This window comes from Poeciliopsis prolifica, unplaced genomic scaffold (assembly GCF_027474105.1).
Source record: "Poeciliopsis prolifica strain line A6 unplaced genomic scaffold, Auburn_PproV2 SCAFFOLD029, whole genome shotgun sequence".
In the NCBI taxonomy this organism is placed as follows: Eukaryota; Metazoa; Chordata; class Actinopteri; order Cyprinodontiformes; family Poeciliidae; genus Poeciliopsis; species Poeciliopsis prolifica.
The window spans coordinates 802,436-821,338 of record NW_026562404.1 but is presented as its reverse complement, the minus strand read 5'-3'; the positions used below and the strand labels follow the sequence as shown (position 1 = coordinate 821,338).

The 18,903-nt window shown below is 37.1% G+C and overlaps 1 protein-coding gene across 1 annotated transcript in view; it reads right to left on the bottom strand.

Moving 5' to 3' along the window:
• LOC129372440 (probable G-protein coupled receptor 153) overlaps nucleotides 1-18,903 on the bottom strand; it is a 34,474-nt gene that overhangs the window by 12,330 nt on the left and 3,241 nt on the right. Inside the window, exon 2 of the mRNA XM_055049764.1 lies at nucleotides 5,631-6,261. Within this exon, the coding sequence (XP_054905739.1) occupies nucleotides 5,631-6,004 (374 nt within the window). The 5' untranslated portion in view covers nucleotides 6,005-6,261. The remainder of the gene's footprint in view (nucleotides 1-5,630; nucleotides 6,262-18,903) is intronic.

The following is an 18,903-nucleotide window of genomic DNA, read 5'->3' as shown; positions in this document are numbered from 1 at the left end:
TGTCCATGTGATTGTATTTGTGTCAGCAACATCATAGCCTGACACTCCTGGTATCTCCATATTCTGGACTGAAGTCTGGTGTTGAAAGAGAAAGATTTTCTTCCACAGTGAACATCCATTCCCAAATAAATCTCCCAGAACCTTTTGGGGAAAATGCATTAAAGTCTGTTTAAATAAAACTTGAACTTTTAGCTACACTTCCTAAAGGTAAGCTTGGCCCCCGAACAACACTGAATATTTTTAAAGGTTGACCATATTGATAGTGTGCATTGTGGTGGTGGCAACATCAAATGTTGGGTTAGATTCATTTACATGGCACAGCTTTTTGTAAAAGTGGGTGAGTTTATGAATAGTTCTAAATACCAGTCAGGATTGACCCAAAATGTTCTCCTCTCTACAAGACACACTGCAAATCAGCATCACTATAAGGCCAGGTGTCTATGCAAGTTGATAAAAGAGCAGAAAAATGAGAAGAAAATGTGAAACGGCTGAGGCAGAGTTCAGCTAAATCTGACTATTAAAAATCTATTGGTTGTCCTTCAGAGGGCTGCTTAGTACGATGAATTATGGGGACAACAAATGTCTGATTTATTCGGATTTTTTATGAGAATGTATCCATAAAGAATATTGTCAAAATATTGACAAGTCAGAAAAAAGAACATCTTCCCACCAAAGTCAATTAAATGTTGAAGTTTAAAAAAGGTTTTTCAAGAACCAATTGAAATATTTACAATGATCTCTCCTCTAAATCATTTTAACAGGTGTGTGAACAAATAGGTAGACATGTTTTTCAAAAAGGTTCAACACAGGGAACCTTAGGACACCAACGAAAGAATAATAAATTGCCCAAAATATAAAATGTGCAAAGGAAAGAAAACTCTTCATGTTGGCTTTTGGTGGGCAGGAATATAAATAAAAAAACTAAAAACACAAAAACATTTAAGATTTTAAAACTGAAGATTTGTTTAAAAAAAAGCACCTCATCAAAAACAGGTTTGGCCTGGACAAAGCAGAGAAGAAAGTGCAAGGAAATCAATTTTGTTGCAGTTTCCTTCGGTCCATTTGTCATCTGGGTCTTTTTCAGCATGAGAGAATTTCCATTTCCTTTCACCTCCAAGTCGCTGCTACAATGAAAAATTTTCTCTGCCTTTGTCTTCTAGTGGTGACAAAGGCATTTAGCAGGAGGAGATATCCATCTTAAAACTATGGTCAGTTTTGACCTGTGTTGTATTTTTCACAGGTGTGAGCAAGGCAGGAAATTAGCAGAAAACCAGGAAGCACAAGCTTTTTCTTAACTCCTGTAATATGAATAGTTGCTGAAAAATTGCCCTTTTGGTGCTTTGTGCCACCATAAAAATATGAAAAGATATAAAGATAGACCAAAGAAATGAATAGGAATGAGCTGATTTTTTACTACAATAAGGTAGAAATTCAACAGATAAGTTGAAAGTTTTAATGCAGCATTGCTCTGTTTTATCCTCCTTTATCTTGTATGAAATGCTAGATTTGAGAACTTCAACAACCTTTTAGAAATCTCTTAATAAAGGACCTTAATTGGTTTAAAGCTGCCAACACTTAGCAAACTTATAGAAACAGCAGTTTTCTTCACACAAACCTTCATTTTCCCAAATCATTTCACCCATTGTGAATTATTTGTGATTTGTGTTGTTCAATATCGATGAGACAGATTTGCATCTTGCTTGAGCCCTAAGTACAATCAAACCTGAAAACAGATACAAACTCCAAAGTAAAACCAGTAAGGCCAAATGATATCCTGACATCGTGTGTCTAAATTTGCTATCAACAACAAATGAAAACAGCAGGAGCTCCTCAATTTCCACTTTCACATTTTACATAAAGGCAGACTGACTTGGAGTTTAAGAGGAGAGAGGAGATAGGAAGCTCATTTGCTTTGCTCAAAGTCAAAATTAATCTGTCATTAAGAAGCAAAACGGGGCCCAGGAAAAGTGTTAAGGCTGAATTTTTCTAGGTGAGTTGCTGCTGATGTTAGCCATTCAAAAATGTTGTACTTAAATATTTTTCACAATTCTTGGCGTTAACCAATTCAGATACATGTACAAAACCTAATGGGAGCTTTTCATTGCACGAACCAAGGAACTAGTTGGGATTTGGAGAAGCTTGATTGGCTTTGATCAGCTGCCAACACATCAGAATCTTAAAAACTGCATCTTTTTCCAGATGGTGACTGATGTTACAAACAGGCCTAAATTTGGACTTTTCCGGTTTTAGTATGATATTCAAAAATTAAGTCAGCCGGGAAGTCAGAAGCTATGAAAAGAAAACAATGTTCAATTACATAATAAAGGTGTATTTCATTCTGGATGTGAGGAAGGAAGAGAAAATCAGACTTTTAGCAGATAACAGGAAGGCTAAAACAGATAACAGGAAGGCTAAAACAGTTATAGTAAAAGTGCTCTGCATTGTTCTGTTGAACATTCAATCTCTGCTTGTTGTGGAACATGCAGGACTTGGAAATATTGGTAGACTAGTTCTTGAAGAGAAAATATAATTAGTTAAAGTTGGTTGACTGCAGGTGAAAGCTCTGTGAAAACTGAGAATAAATCACAATATTCTGACAGTGAATTTTATCACTTCTGTCTTGTACTAATAATCGGTCCAACAGTCTAAAAATTACAGAGTTTTGAGGGTTATGTTCATTCTGAACTGTATGTGAATGTTGACTGTTTAATAAGCACAAAAGAAAGACTAAATACATCAGGAACAGATGCCAAGGCTTCCCTGCTGTTAGACACTAGAAAATAACCTTTGATCTATTTATTTACATTATCACTTCAGTTCATAAAACACTTGCTTTATAAATTGATTTAAAAAATGGCCTGGCTGAAGTAAAGTATTTCTTCTGCCTCATATATCTAATTAGAGTAAACTCTTTTTTTTTCTTTAAGCTCTTTCAGTCAAACGCCGCATCAGCCTCTCCAAAGAAATTGAGAGCAAACATCGCCTTTACGTCTCCTCTTCTCAGGATTATCTCCTGAAGATGCATGTCATTCTCATCAGGTTAAAATGTGATTTTAAAAACATTTTAAACCTGTTTAGTCTATGTGCACTGTGGCAACATAAATAACGCAGAAGGGGCTGCAGTTGCCTCTATTTTTCCACTGTGATTTTTTATTTTTTATTTTTTTAAAACAAGTAGATCTTGTTGTCACAGTGAGTAATGTTAGCCTTTCCTGAATGTGCCTGGGGTAGATGGGGGAGGTTACGTCACCAAGCTGCATGAATCTATTATCAGAGTGAGCGAGGAAAATAACTTACATGAGATAGTGAGCACAGGGTGATGAGAATACCTCCCTAAATACAAAGCTGGAACTCATAATTCAGGGCTTTGGCGTATGTTAATGTCAGGGAAAAGGCAGGCCTGCCAGCTCAGCGGGGTGAATGGGAAGCCATTTAAAAGAAAGACGAACACTAATTACGCAGCCCGAGTCTGGAACTTTGCTTCCTCCATATCATTGTTGAAACTACCTTAAAAACAAAAAGAAAATCTGGAGAGGGGACAGACGAAGATGAGAAAGTAAATAATGAAAGCATTTTGTGCAAAACCATGTGTGTCTGTGTGTGGACGTGCGTGTGCAGGGTGCGTGCGTGTGCATGTGTGTGTGTTAGTCAATAGTGGTAACAGAATGGGTAATACAGAGAGCAAGAGCAAGCACTTTTTTTTTTTGAGCAGCTGCTTGTGTGCAAAACTTGCCAAGCTGACCAAAGACCGAGCATCTGTAGGGTTGATTGCCACTGGCAGTGCAATCACTCTGTTTTCCAGCAGGGAAGTAAAGGGAGCCAACATAATGCTGCTCTTTACCAGATGCACCATGGTCAGGCTTTCAGGAGGATACAACATGCACTATGCATGTAATCTGTAGAATAACACACATCTACAACCTGTTTTTATTTAGCCTTTACGTTATGTTTATATTGGAAAATCTTTTGACAAAATATTATAAGGCTGAGATGTGCAAATGTTGAATAAAAGAGGAATTAGACTAAAGATGAGACCTCTGGGATGGAAAGGTGTATGGTTTACAAACTACACACCTTCCTATATTCAAAATACCGTAGTGTGTTAAAAATAAACCTAGCCTTTCTATTAAACCAGCTTCTTATTTTAGTGCAGCACTCCAATGCTGATATAATAAAGGCACAATCCTGTTTAAAGCACATGACTCGGTGTGAACAGCAGACGTCCCGGGAGGTCCAATGAGACAAAAATAGTGCTAATGCTGCTAAAGTGTGGTGAACGTCGGTTTTATCATTATTCACCGTTTCTTGTCAATATCATATGTTGTGAGAGAACCAAATGAAGGTGGAAACTAGAGCTGGCAGATACTGTCTGTTCAGACAGTCTGACACGGTGTTACCTCAAATAACTGCAACCAGCTAACATGCTGGCAGGAAAGAGAGTTCACCTGATGCGATCCTTCCCACTCGCAAACTGTACACAGGCTGACAGATGGCACTAGTCTGTCTGCGTCCTGTCATGGAAATACGCGACAAAAATCTAATATTTTTGACCTGAATGATACCTTATCTTCTGAGATTTGCTTTTTTGGGTCAGTGGTTAGACTATAAAGTTTATTTCTATCTTGTTTAATATTTATAGATTGAAGATATTTCATATGAATGGTTACACATAGAGGTGGGACTGATCCAGCCCAGTATCAGTGCTTGAGCGATACCAACAGCGTTCTTGGATCAGATATTCAACTGATATCCTTGATACAAGCACCATGTCAGCTGCTGATTATCTCTGACTGAATTTGCTGTCAGTAGGCAGCCTGCTGCACGCGTAGCAGTTATTTTTGTCCTTAAAAAGGAGAGAATAAAAGACAGATGTTTGTTATGGGTTTTGTGTAAAAATGTAGAATTGTGGAAGTTATGCTGAGTAGTTTATGAAAACCTGAGGAGAAAAGTGGCCTTACAGAAAACTAACAAGAATCAGCCGCAGAAACAATTTGTAATTTCTATTTTGTTTCTCGCTAACAAATAATCTCTTCAATCGATAAATTCACAATGTGTTTGATAAATCAAATATATGGCGACAGTGGTAGAAGTTGGTCATGTAACCGATAGATTGCTGGTTGAATCCCTGCTCTGTTTGTCTCAGTCATTATGTCCTTAGGCAAGACAGGACACCAACCTTGCCTGCTGGTTGTGGTCAGCAACCGTTGTTGGGCACCAGACAGATTAATGCCAAAAGAATGCTGACAATATTCATGCAATTAAACCAAAGACTGAAGGGAAATGAAAAACCAATGTCCTGTGCAAGAGTTCCTCTCAATCTCAATGCAAAAAACATGAACATGTATCTTGAATAGTGGCCCACCCATCAAACGTACTCTCACTCTTCTGTCAAGGGATAATCCAAACATAGTTTACAAGGCAACTATTTCTTCTAGTTCCAATAATAAATGTCCCCAGAGGGAACAAGTGGAGCTCTCCATAAAGGGCCATTTTACAAAAGGATAGAACAACAGCTGAGCGTTTTATCCATGACATGAAAGACAGGAGCTAGTCTTTTAATTTGTGTTATGACTTTGGTTTAATCTGAAACAGCCGTAGGACTTTTCTAGTCTCATAATTAAATGTCATACCTGTAGTTCACTGGCCAGCGGACCATCCACATGCGGTGATAGGAGAGCGAGGTGACCGAGAAGCAGGTGACCAATGTCAGTGTGTAAAACGTGGAGACAAACACCTTGCACAGACCCTCGTTCCACTCATAGTCAGAGTGCTGCCGCCGCAGCGTTATGACGCAGTACATGGTGATCGGGATGGCCATGTTGAGAATGTGTGTCCCTGCCAGGGTGCAGATGAGGAACTCCAGCGGTTTCCACTTCTTCTGCTTAGCACTGACACTAAGAATGCTCCAAGTGTTGGCCAGGATGGACACGCCCGAGCAGACCAGCCAAGCCAGCGTGTTGGCATTGATGACATCATCCTTCATAGTGGTCATCTCATCCACCATGTTGGTGAGGGGCGGGGCACAGCCTGAAGGGCTGGGAGGAGCCGTCAGCAAGAGCAGGTACAGGTAAGGAGAAGGAGGTGGTGGCGATGGGCAGGAGGGGACGCAGCGAGTCGGACGAGGCCGGCATCCTATCTGGGTGGGCGTGTACTCTCCATGGGACGAGTTCAGCAGGCAAATGTGGTGGTTGTGGAGTGACACAGTGGGATGGAAGAAGAGAGGGTAGGCAGAGCTGAGCCAGTTCTTTCACATGCATAAACCTGGAGAGACACAAAGAGGGAACAACGATCAAATTCTGATTGGTACGACATCTGTGAACTGAATGATGATGCCTCCAAATACACAATATTCATCATCAGTACATTCATAATGCAGCTTTTTAACAGTCCCTGCGCTGCTTGTTTGCTTAAAGTGGGCAATGCAGATTTGAATGAAAAGGATAAAACCTACAGAAATCCTATAAAAGTAATAGATTGGTGGCTTATGAATCCACTTTTGCATGAAACTAGGCCTGCACAGTGTAGTAAATCTCAGTCATCATTATAATATCAAAATACACCTTAGTATACGTTCTGTAGTGTTATACTGTACTTCCTTCACAATCAGGGAGTCTGCTTTACCCGTTGGACGGTTTCTCATTGGCCTTCATGGTACTGTCTTTTAAAGATTCTTCACTGAGAAGATAAAGTTCAGCATGAAAACATTGTGATAGAAGGAAACAGGCTTATTCACAATCGATGTCATTGCAATGTTTATAAATAATGATTCTCCTAATGTTATGCAGTGAAACCTACATACCACAATAGACAGAAAAGCAAATGTATAACCAACGGCAACATATTTTAGTTTCAGTCTATGCGTATAAATAGCAATAAAAGCAAACACAGAAATAGTCACCCAAATGAGTTTATTCATGCACCTAACCCTTCTTACTCGTGAAGCACCTTTTCCAGGCTAAAACCGCAATCCTCTGCATCATATCACTGAAAACATCTTAGACAATAATGTTTTCAGCTGGCTATCAAATCGTGGCCAGCTGAAAAATAAATAGTGTAATGAAGGTCGACATGCATTGGTGTACTTGCAGTCAGACTAATCACAATTATGCTGTTTTGCATATTTGAGGATTAATATAAAGCAAGCTAACCCTTTTTGCTACTGCAATGATACAGTATCATTATTAAACACATATTGGCAGTGTCTTATTGAAATAAATGTATGCACATAAAAATGTATATATTTATACAAGTTTTTCTGCTGAAGAAACTTTGAACAGCTAAGAGGAAACACCAGGAAGGCCACCTCTGTTCTTGTAAGCTCTCTGGTCCCAGTCCAGGTTGTGCCAAACAGGAGAACTCTGACTAAAAAGCATCATTCTGAATATGTTTTCCAGCCCATGCATAAGACCATTAGAGCTCTGAAAACCTCCTACAGCAAAACGATGTTGCATCTATAATGTGCAACAAAAGAAATCATAGGTCGTTTCTCCCAGCAGCTGCTAAACGGAAGAACTAATTACATACCAGATGTGCAATTTTAACACTATCTTAATGGACAAATGCATTTTTATAAATAATTTACATCTACTTCTATTCTTAATTATAGCATTTTCTCACTACTTAAAGTACCATTATTGTACAGTTTCTACTTTGTCTTTAATATGATTGGTTATTTTATTATTTTACATGCAACTGCGGGCTTGCCTGACACGTTGCTGCTAACACTTAAATTCTCCCCACAAATAGAGGATTATTCTACAGGGTGGGCCATAAGTTTCCATACATACAAAAAATAGACATTTTATATTGGAGAACCGTTTTTATTTTTGTGGGACTCTGTCACTTCGTGGTTGATCTGCAACATTTCCAGTTTTCTGAAACTAATAAGTTTTGCCCCAGTGTCGTGTGTGATGCTCGCTCCATGTTTTCTGTTAAAGTTTTGTGCAACTGTGCGACTGCTGCCCAATCCAGCCATCAGTATAATCACAATTCTTTGCTCTTTTGTCAAACGCATCTTCTTGGGTATCTGAAATACACAGTTTACACTCTCTGATGTATGAAAACTTATGGCAAACCCTGTACTCTATTCTATGCACAGCATCTCATTTCTCAGGGGAATGCTTAACCACCGCCTGAATTAACTGTCAAGGGAAAAGGAAGAGGGACAAAGAGAGGTAGAAACCAGTTCAGTTACTGAAACAAGAACAACAACTAATTCTCAAAGATTTTGTCCATCAAATTTCAATGATTACCGATCATCATCAAAGGGGTTGGAAAGCAACACAGGGAGACTAATACTGTGCTATAGATATTTACCAGGACAACAAAATCTAATCTGCACAAGGATCTTTTTCCAGCCTACCACATCACATCTCATGACACTCATCACAAGAGGAAAACGCTGGTCCCCCCAGAGTGACGAGAAAAATACCTAGCACAGCTGGAGCCTGTTGTCACATCCATTTCCTGTCTTTTGGCTCGTCTAAACACTGACATGCTGCAGGCAGGACCCCTGAGAAGGAATGATGAAAATGGCAACAACTGTGTCACCAGGAACCCTGATCAAATTCCCACTGATCTAATTCTACTTCTTTCTCTTTACAGCAGGATTGTATGTAGGATCGTCGACTTTGTCTCAATTACTGTTGTTCTCCAGGATAAAGACTAACCACAGGAAACAGGTGGCAGTTATTTTTCTGAGAAATAAAACATACAAGAAGGAAAAGGATGATAGATATAGCAGATCATAAGATCATACCCATTTAAGCATTGAAACATATGTGCTTTGTGCTATTATTAATCTCAAAAATGTGCATGACAGTATGGGCGATTGGTTGAGCCCTTTTATAGACTAAAACTGTAACATTTTGGTTCAGTTGTGAACTAAAAATAATGCTATACATATCTGGTCTTTTAAGTTCTGAGGTTCAAAGAAGCCAAAGGTTTAGCTTCACTATATTCCTCTGCTCATTTATTTTCCACTTTTTGCTGCCTTTACAGAAGCAGATTTTATCCATAGAAGGATGAAGAAACGCACACCGTATCCACAGCCTTCAAAAACATTCTCAGATATGAAAAGGATGATTCATGGCTTTGATTTGGGAATCTCCAGGTGGTTGGGATGGACTGAGCAACAGAAGAGTGCTGAATCAAATAAGTACTGAAGCAAGCGTCACAACATGACCCAAATCAACCCAACATATCCCTTAAGGGAAATACAATAAAGCTGTTTCCTTTGCTGGGAAGACACAGAGACAGAGCAAAAGAAGGTATCCGAAGCAGTATGGTAGGGCGTAAAGGAGATAATGGAGGTAGAGCTGATTGCTCAAATAACATCTGACCAAAAAGGGTTTCAGACCAAATATTTGGATAAAAAAAATAAAAAAACACATGGCCTCTGTTTTCTCACAGACTAATTGTTCTTGTTGAAGATCAGTCAGGATTAACAAAACTATCACTACACGCAAGAATAATGAGACAGAATTTATTACATATCTTCTTATTATTGTCTTCAAAATCAGAAATGTACATGCAATAAAATAACTATGGAAAAGTTTGCTTTGACTTCACAGTGACGAAAAATAAGCTTCTGACTCATCTAATTCAGTGTTCTCTGGTTTCATCTGAGCATAATGAGAATCACCATAGTTTTCATCTTCAGGAATTTTACACAGACTAAGAAACTGTGAGATTCCCCCTCCCCCTCTGTCTTTGGCATAAATGACGTATTGACTCCGTCTATTTGACGTGTTTTCTGTGCAGCAGCTGCTCAGGAGTTATCCAGCAGAAAAACACGCAGAACAAAAGCACTTTGGAAAGTATGACTAAATTTGTTTTAGTCTGTGATTACTCACTGATGTGACACATTTCCTGGAAGCAGCTTTTCACAACAGTAAACGTATTGTTGCCTCTATTAGTTGTCTTGAGTTTCTCAGACCTCCAACTGAGAACAAACACATACATTTACTGGCTGAGGCGCATGCAGTGCCGTTGTTCATTCATACAACTTAATTCAAGCAAATTGTTTTGCAGAGTAAACATTACAGGTACAGTTTTTGTCATATGTTCATGAACCTATTTAAATTCTAATCACAGCAGAAGTTTTAGAACTGAATAAGGATCATATGATCGTGACCAGGTTAGTATTTAATGAGCAGAGACACCAACACCGGCAGAAAGTCGTGCTCAATCTAATTGCTATTCAGGAAAGGCAAAAGCAGGTTTCTGCTGTTAAAACAACTCTATTTTGTTCCATGCAAATCATTCTCGAATAAGCAATGGCATTTTAAAGGTTCATATTTTTCAAAAAGAACATCCAACTAATTAATGTTGAAAGCTCTTCATGGTGTACTCAGGGTGATTCGAATGAAGTATGACACTTTTGAAGACATTTTTTCAGATTGGAGCGCTTCTGACATGGCACAAGTCGACTTTTGTCTTAGCCCTGCTCTGACTAGCCTCTGTTTCACCAAAGTATAATGTCTGCAGACATTAAACATCGAATAAAAAAGAGATTATATCTTTCCTAGAAAGGAGAAGATAGTTGTAAAAAAAATGTAAGCCCTTCCTCCAGGATGACTCAGCCAGCTTAAGTGGTACGCAAATAAGTTTAAATTCAACGGGGAGAAAATATTCGACGGGTCCAATTTGTTTATCTCTGAATGTGTATCACTGGCATTTTAATGTCCAGGGATACAGTGGACTGCCATTAGTCAGGTACAAAATAGGAGCTACTTTATTACACTTGAGCTCAATGTTAAAGATGAGCTTAAGATGATGTATTTAAATATATCTTTGATATGCCCAGTATTTTATTTTGACCTGAACAACATTTGTTCCTTGATAAGAATAGACAATGAAAAATCAGAAACACCAGAAATATGAACATCCTGCTGAGAATTTCCATTAGCTGTAGATGACAATGCAGTTCATGATTAACTGATGAAATTTCCAAATCAAATGAAATGTAAGAAGCCCACAAGGGCCCCTTTGCCATACAAGTTTGTAATTTTAAGGATCTTGACCGATCACGTTCTGATTTGCCAACAATCCAGTAAGAAATGCAGATCCAGCCAGCATCATTTTATACATTGTGAAACCTTCAGTCAAAAGAGGCTTAACCAAATAAAAAATAAAAAACTCCACCGAAAAACATCAAAAATATTATTTTCCTGCTTCTCAAAGAAATATTGGGGTGGAACAGGAGGAGCAGCAGTAGTTGAAGCTCAGGTTTTATTTAACCATTTAAATAAGGTCTTTCTAACTACAAAAGCTAACAGCTCGATTGCCCACAATCCCACGGGCCTTCAAACCAAATCTGTCCTTTACACAAGGGAAATCAGCACTGACAACTCCACACACACGCACGCACACACACACACACACACACACACACACAGAACGAAGACTTTCTCTCTCTGACACCAAGACACTGCATGTTAAATGAGAGGCACAGATTGGAAAACAGAAATGGGTCATGCATTTTAACAGTAATTCATTTTACATGTTACCTGACTTACATGAAATTTTGGCATGAAAAGCAATGAGCAAGAAAGCATGAAATTGAAGCTTAAGTTAATATATATACCTTATGAAATTGGCTTGTTTGTCACCAAACAGTTCTTTTTTTATCAGTGATTATGCTATTTGGACAAAAATGCTCCTGTCAGTTATGTTATTTGCAAATTTGTCCATTTGCTCTTTATTTGTCTGTGGAGCAGATAAAATGTTGTTCCTCCTTCAATAAGAAACTATTGAACCTGTATAAAGATCTGTAGAAAAAACTCAAGCTCTCAGTCGGAGTATTTGACCTTCTAGGAAAATGAAGCCTCATTCAGCCAGTTCCTGTAAATGATGGAAAAGAGATACTCTCGTTTTCCCAGGTTTTTGTCATATTTCATTGTGCTTCTCATGTTTGTTTTTATTTATACAACTTTGATTTTTGTTGTACGACACTTTGTGTCTGTGAAAAGTGCTTGATAAATGTCCTTTAACGTCCTCCAGCACGAGTCATTTAAGTGCTTTTGGAAAGCACCAACGTTTTCTCTTTTCTTAATTTGCAGATAATAGCTCACTGCTATTTGCTGGAGTCCCAAAGTCTTCAAATCGGCTTTATAACCAACCAGATTATATTAACGAGCCACCAATGATTTTGTTTGTTCTCCGTTTTTGAATTTCTTCTTTTGATCAAGTTGATTGAGACAGTACTTCATGTCAGACAGGCTCTACTGAATGCTAGTGCTGCTAGTAACATTCAACTCAACTTTCCAGAAATTGTGTAGAAAAAGTATTTTGTAATAGCTTTATTCTGATACATTTAAATGTGATTTTCAAAACAGCAAAAACAGAAAAAAAATCTGTAAGGGGGCAAATACTTTAATAATGGACCTTATAATGCACATCAGGTAGTGGCTGCATGTTTACAGTAAATAAACCACATTACGTCATTCCTGGGAGCAACCGAAATCATTTATCACCCTAATACTTTTGCCTGTAAGATGCGCACCATTTACATCGGGGAGTCCTTGTGAAAACAGCCACAGGGGAAAATGTGTCTATTCCTCAGCACACAAACTTATCTCGTTACACGAGTCATATTTCGGATTCAGACAAAAGGAACAAACACTTCTCTTTTGCTTCTTTACCTCGTGCTCTAATCATCTTAGAAACAGAGAGGATGAGATCAAATCTTGGCCAGCCAAACATTGGCAGGCATGACGATGGATTTATTAATTAAAATAAAGGATAAAATGGTATCTGCAGAAAATCAGACTGGTAATTAAGCTGTCCCTTTTTTCTTGGTGATATCTATACTTCGCCAGCTGAGATTTGGGCATTGAGTCAGGAGGAACATTAATGTGAAGCTTTTATAAATGCCCCAGTGTCTAGAGTGATTCATGGAGACCTCGTTGGCCAGCCAACCACACTTCTATAGGCTGTCAGAGAGAAAAATAAAATGTGCTCCAAGGAGCATTGCTGCTTTCCCCAGAGTACAGGCTCAGTATTTGATAATACATCTCTGATGTTTACACATGACAGGTGATTAACTCTGAAAGTACAGTCAGCAAAAATACATCTAGAGTCATTTCCTGCTGGCACAATGTTAAATGCTCAAGCCTTCCTGGTTCTTCTCCTGTATTTAAAAGCTTGAAACTGTCTAAAGTTTGCTGAATATATGATGTATATTTTTTCTCTGCAAACATCCAGTTACTAATTTAAAAATAGACTGAATAAGAGATGAACATGTGGCAGTTCCCAGAGGAATATCTATTCCAGAAAATCACTTACTAAAAGCTTTCTTAGACAGATCGGGGGATAACGTTACATACAGACCGGACTGCTGACAGCAGGGACAGAGGGATAAAAATCAATATACTAGTACATAATTGATTCACAATGAAGAAATAAGGAAATGATCTCAGAGAACATGTACCTTTGCCAATGACCATAAAAAGAAGCTGATAAATACAATAAAATTGGGTTTAAAATAAAAATAAAGAAGAACAGGACAAACTGAATGTATGGACCAGCTTATTAGTAGGGATTTTATTTGACTGGCTGAACAGTGCCAACAGTGAAACACAGGAAATGGGATTGTACTGTGATGGGACTGCATTAGAGTAAACGACTCTGTTTACAGACTGACAATATATTCAAGTTGGGCCAAACAAGCAACACATAAATCCAGTGTACAGAAATTTGTTGCGAGAGAAGAAAAGAGCAGAGAGTAAAAGTGAAAACTGGAAATAACCCACAGAACATTATCTATTGGTTTTTAGAGTCATTCTGAATTTGTTAAGGTGCAACTGGCATATTAATATATTCTCCTTTTGAAAGCATGAGGTTTGTGATTCTGAAAGTGAAACAGGAAAGAATATGAAAAAATTTGTAAAACTTTAGCACCTTTGTCAGCAAAGTTGAACAATTTCATTTAAGAGAACTAAAGAGAATAAATTAGACTATGTAGGCAAAAAGATTGATAGAAAATCTAGATCTGAAAGATATATGGCACAGTTCTGATTTCCATTCCAGCGCAGGTTTAACCTGTTGATGTCAATTTCATCCTACAACCATTTCTCTTAAAAAATTTGAATTAACAGCATTCAAAATATTTTTTTTAATCCTTCCTTTAGTGAATACTCAATTATTAATATCAGGAACAGATCACACAACATCACACAACATGTGTGAGAAGGACTCAGCTAGCTGACTGAGCTTAGCATTGCTCAATGCAGAAATTTCCAAATCTAGTCTGTCCTATTACAAGCAAAAGTTAAAAGCTCAAATCTCAATAAGCTCAAGGAGCAGAAGGCCAAAAATATTCTCATCCACAAACAAATTTGCTCTGAATAGAATGATAGGAACCATAATAGCCTAGTCCAGTGCCTCATATAAATAAAGATTTCCCTGAAACCTTGTAAATAGCACTTTCCTTTTTATTTCACCATTCTGTCCTTCACACAGTGTTGAAGTGTTCCTCTTCACCACATGAAGGATTGGACTGACCCTCAAAGACTAATACACCATCAATCTTGCACATTTACATTGAGCGCTCATTATCTATTTATAATGAGGCCAAGAAAAATTCCTTTGAGCCAAGACAAATCACCAGCACAATCCACTCTATCTCAGTGTCCCAAAGATAAACTAGAATGTCAAAATGTGCACTCATCCTAACGAGGACATAAAGAACAGGAAGCAAAGGAAAAACATCAAACATTAAATAAAATGTTCTGACAAAAGTGTTTTAATTACAGTGCGAATTACAGAAATTTGCAAAGCAACTGCAAAAAGAATTGAAATCCATAAGTGCAATCAAATATATCATATTGTGTTATATACAACTGACAAGCTCACATCATTTTTTTCTTAATTACACAACAATTGGTACACTCATAGTCAGCATCAATATACTGAATCTTTTACTGTTTATGCTGCTTTTATAGCAACTGTACCAAATGTTAAACAACTCTTAAACTGAAATATCAGCAGAACCTCAGCCTTTCATTTGTTTTAAAAGGTAAGGGAGCTTTCCTTGGGTCTTATCTGACTTTTAATGGTTAGCCTGCACAGCTGACACCCATTTCTGCTCTGCCAATATTAAATTATTCGGACATAAAAATGATGAGACTATCAGCTCCATAAACACCAGCAAATCAGAACAGAATGATAGAAAGCTAATATTGTTCTACAATTCCAGCTATTTTTCTGCATGAGTTGCTTGGAAACATTAAAAGGTCATTAAAAAAGAGTGAATTATGACTAATGCAGCATCTGAGTTTACTCGTCCATCATCTTCTATACAATACACATTAAGCCAGTAGTTACAAATTAGTTTATCTAACTGCAATCATTGGCAAATGTAAAGGAAAATGTAGCAAATGTTATACTCTGCAAGTAATTTTAAGCAGCTTTATTCTATATAAAATGGAATATATTTTAATATAAAATATATATTTCAGAATATTTTTTAAGTTGATTCAGTAACAACTTGCTTATCTACCAATGCTGATGACATTAATCTTTGTATTAATTTTCACCTATTATTTGCAAAACACATCAAAAGTTTTGCTCCATCTCTTATTTTCCTTTTATATATATTTTTAAACTCTACATATAGTATAATACTGTGCTGTAGATGGTAATTTTTTGTGTGCATAGAAAATTTCAATTTCATTAGCTTTCCTAACACTTCTCTCTCTGGATTACAGCCAAAACATGGAAGCCGTTCTAATAGGACCTCCAAACCTTTACTGATTGCCATGCAATAATTTTACCTGAAGCAACTTTTAATTTTTATTTTAAAAGTTGCTGCATAAACAAAATAGATTAACTTAACTACATTTTTTACTTTACCAGAAGTACAAGTAACCACAATTTTTGTTTTCTTTCAACAAGAGTGGAAAACTAGAAATAAATTGCTTTTACACACAAATCTATACTCTCAGTTTGAATGAAGTTAGTGTATTTTGCACATCTTGAGCTTCCCATCGAGAACTCCTCGCTGTAAATGCTAACTTGTAACAAAGCACGCTCCCAGCAGATGAAAGCAGACAGCAAATGTGGACGTGCACATACTTAAGGCCTCAAACAACAACGATAACATGTTGTGAGCACATGCCCCTTCCGCTTAATCACAGCATTTCACTAATGCACAGCAGGGTGGCAGAATAAGTTGGCAGCGTGCTCTCCACTCAGACTTGAACCCCTGTGTCATCCCCGCTCAGCTGAAGTCTACAAACAAACATCTTCTGGCTCCGATCATCAGAAAACACAAAAATTGGACCGTAAAAAAAAAAGGTATTAAAAAAGTATTTAAAACATTCCAATATTCTGTATTACCAACCAATGCTAATGCTAATTGCTAAACCAAGTGAACAATTTGGCAGGGGTGTCAATGAAAATGGGTGATCAATTTGATTTATCTTTATTTACTTTATATGACATGGATTATACATAATAATGTTATATAAAAGTGGAGATATTAAATGCAGGGATAATATCACCAACTAAATGTCTCTAAATCACCACAAACATATTTTCATAGTGTACAGAATTTGAACAGCATTTGTTAGGAAATATAATTCACCTAAGCATGTCCATTTGTCTCATGAAGCGTTCATACTGGAGGTTTCATTCTACTTACTTCTCAAAGCTCTCTTAAAATAGTTTCATCTATCAGACAAAGCAGAGTCTGTACCTGTAGATCAAATGCTGTTGTAAACTTCCAGCACACTTTTGCCTTTTATTTAGAAGTCAAGCACTGAAAAAATGTTTTTGCTTAATCTAATAAATATTGTGAGGACAAAAGAGTTCAAGCTTCCGAAGGATGGAAGATTAACTCACTGACATAATCCTGACATGCTTATGAAAGAAAGACTATATTTTAAATTATGAGCACATGTGGAAATTTCTGTCTGAACTGTATGTAATTTAGACTGGTGATATTTTGATAAGTAAAATAATACCTCCACATTGGGCATTTTCTACCAAAAAGATGTTACATAACAGACCCAGAGCAAAAGAACTTTGTATAAACACTAGAACCTCTTTGAAATAGTAGCTCCCATTAGCCTTCCACTTTCAGACCCAAGAATCTCATTCTATAATCTTTAAAACCTAGCAAGTTACCACTATGAAAATGATATTCAACATTCAGTACTGTTTTGAAACAAATAAATAAATAAAAATTGTACCAGGCAAATCATGCTTCCCCATCAAAGGCCACGATCCATAAGGTTTTATGATCATGGAAAAAGCATAATGATGGCTCCTCTTTACAACATGAACGAATTGTTACACAGTGTGCAGCTGAATTTTCCATTACAAATGCAACCCTGAAGCCAACTTCTTGTTTACAAAAAGTTACCTTCGACTTTGTCAATGAATGGCAAATTAGATAAAGTACCTGGATGTAACAGGCTTCGTTCCCCTGTAAGGTTTTTACATTTTGTCAGATTACAACCACAACCCTGAAAGTATTTTAAAGTGGTATAATACAGTCCAACAAAATGTAGTGCAGCTGTGAAGTGGACAGGAACATATGGCAATATTTGTAACTTTTTTTTTTTTGTCTTCATGCTTTTTTCTGCATTCCTGCAGCATGATTCTGCCACTACTGTGATTCATTGTGAGTAGGGTTTGTTCAGGGTAATGACCAATGTTACTTTTCCACCACAAATTATTTTACATGTACGTTAAAAAGTTTAGTTTAGGTCTAATCTATCCAGGGTGCATTTTTCACATCATTGCTGTGTCCTTAACCTGCCTTGGCAGAAGCTGCAAAAGGAATTTCTCATGGGTTTCTTTTTCCCTCTGTGATATTTTGTTGTTTCACATGAAGTTCCAAACAAAAAAACACAAATTGAAGTTAGTAAATTGATGAAACTTAACAAAAGGTTGAAGTAGTATGAATAGATTTGCCAAGCACCGTTTGCATATGAAATATTCTTAAATAGGTGTAAATATCCTACACAGTTGATTTGCTGTTGGTAAATGTAGAATGGAAAGGTGTGAACGCAGCCTAACGTGGTCACAAAATGACTGAGCTGAACGTGCGACAAACAAAATGTCACACTTGCCCTGCGAAACATTGAGATCTGGTGTAGCACAAACTGTCGCACACAGGCCGCAGCTCTTCCTATGTCCAGCTCTTCTATTATTTCATGTGCAATAATATGATTCTGACTTAATATAAAATGTTTCAACATGTGATATTATTGTCCCATCAAACACATTCTGGATTGTTGTCAGTCTCTTTCACCAGTTAAGATTCAACTATCACAATATCAGTTTTATCTATATGTTTTCTTGTGATGGGAGTTATGAGGTAGGAAGAAAACTCTGGATTTTTTTTTATATTGTGCTCCTGACTGATACATTTGTATGAGGAGGTGGTGTTGGTCCTTTGTAAGTGCTACGTTAATCGTTGATTTAGTTGGAGAACGGAAATATTCTTTCCACCCTATGAAGAAAGCTGAACTTTATTCCAGGTTAATCAGATTGATTTTATTGATGAGTACCAAATAAAACTAAATACTGAAATTGAATCCAAATGTACTTTCATGTAGTATTGGTTTAGATGTTTGCACACTTATGAAACTAAGTTATTGCCTTTTTTAACCTAACGCTTTAAAAGTTTTTAAGTTTTTTGAGTGTTTATGTCTCATCATAGAATTACAGTAAGCATAAAAGCGGAGTTTCCCCAATTGTCCTAAATGGAAGATGCAAATCTGTGAAAATCATCCAGATTTTCTTTAAGGCATCAGTAATAAGTAATAATAAGTAAAGGCAAGCCATTAGTTTCACTGCTTGCTTGGTAATATTTATGACTATTTGATTCAACAAGTTCAAATTGTAATGGTGGCAAGAAAAAACGTTTTGATAGTGGGTCAAACATGAACC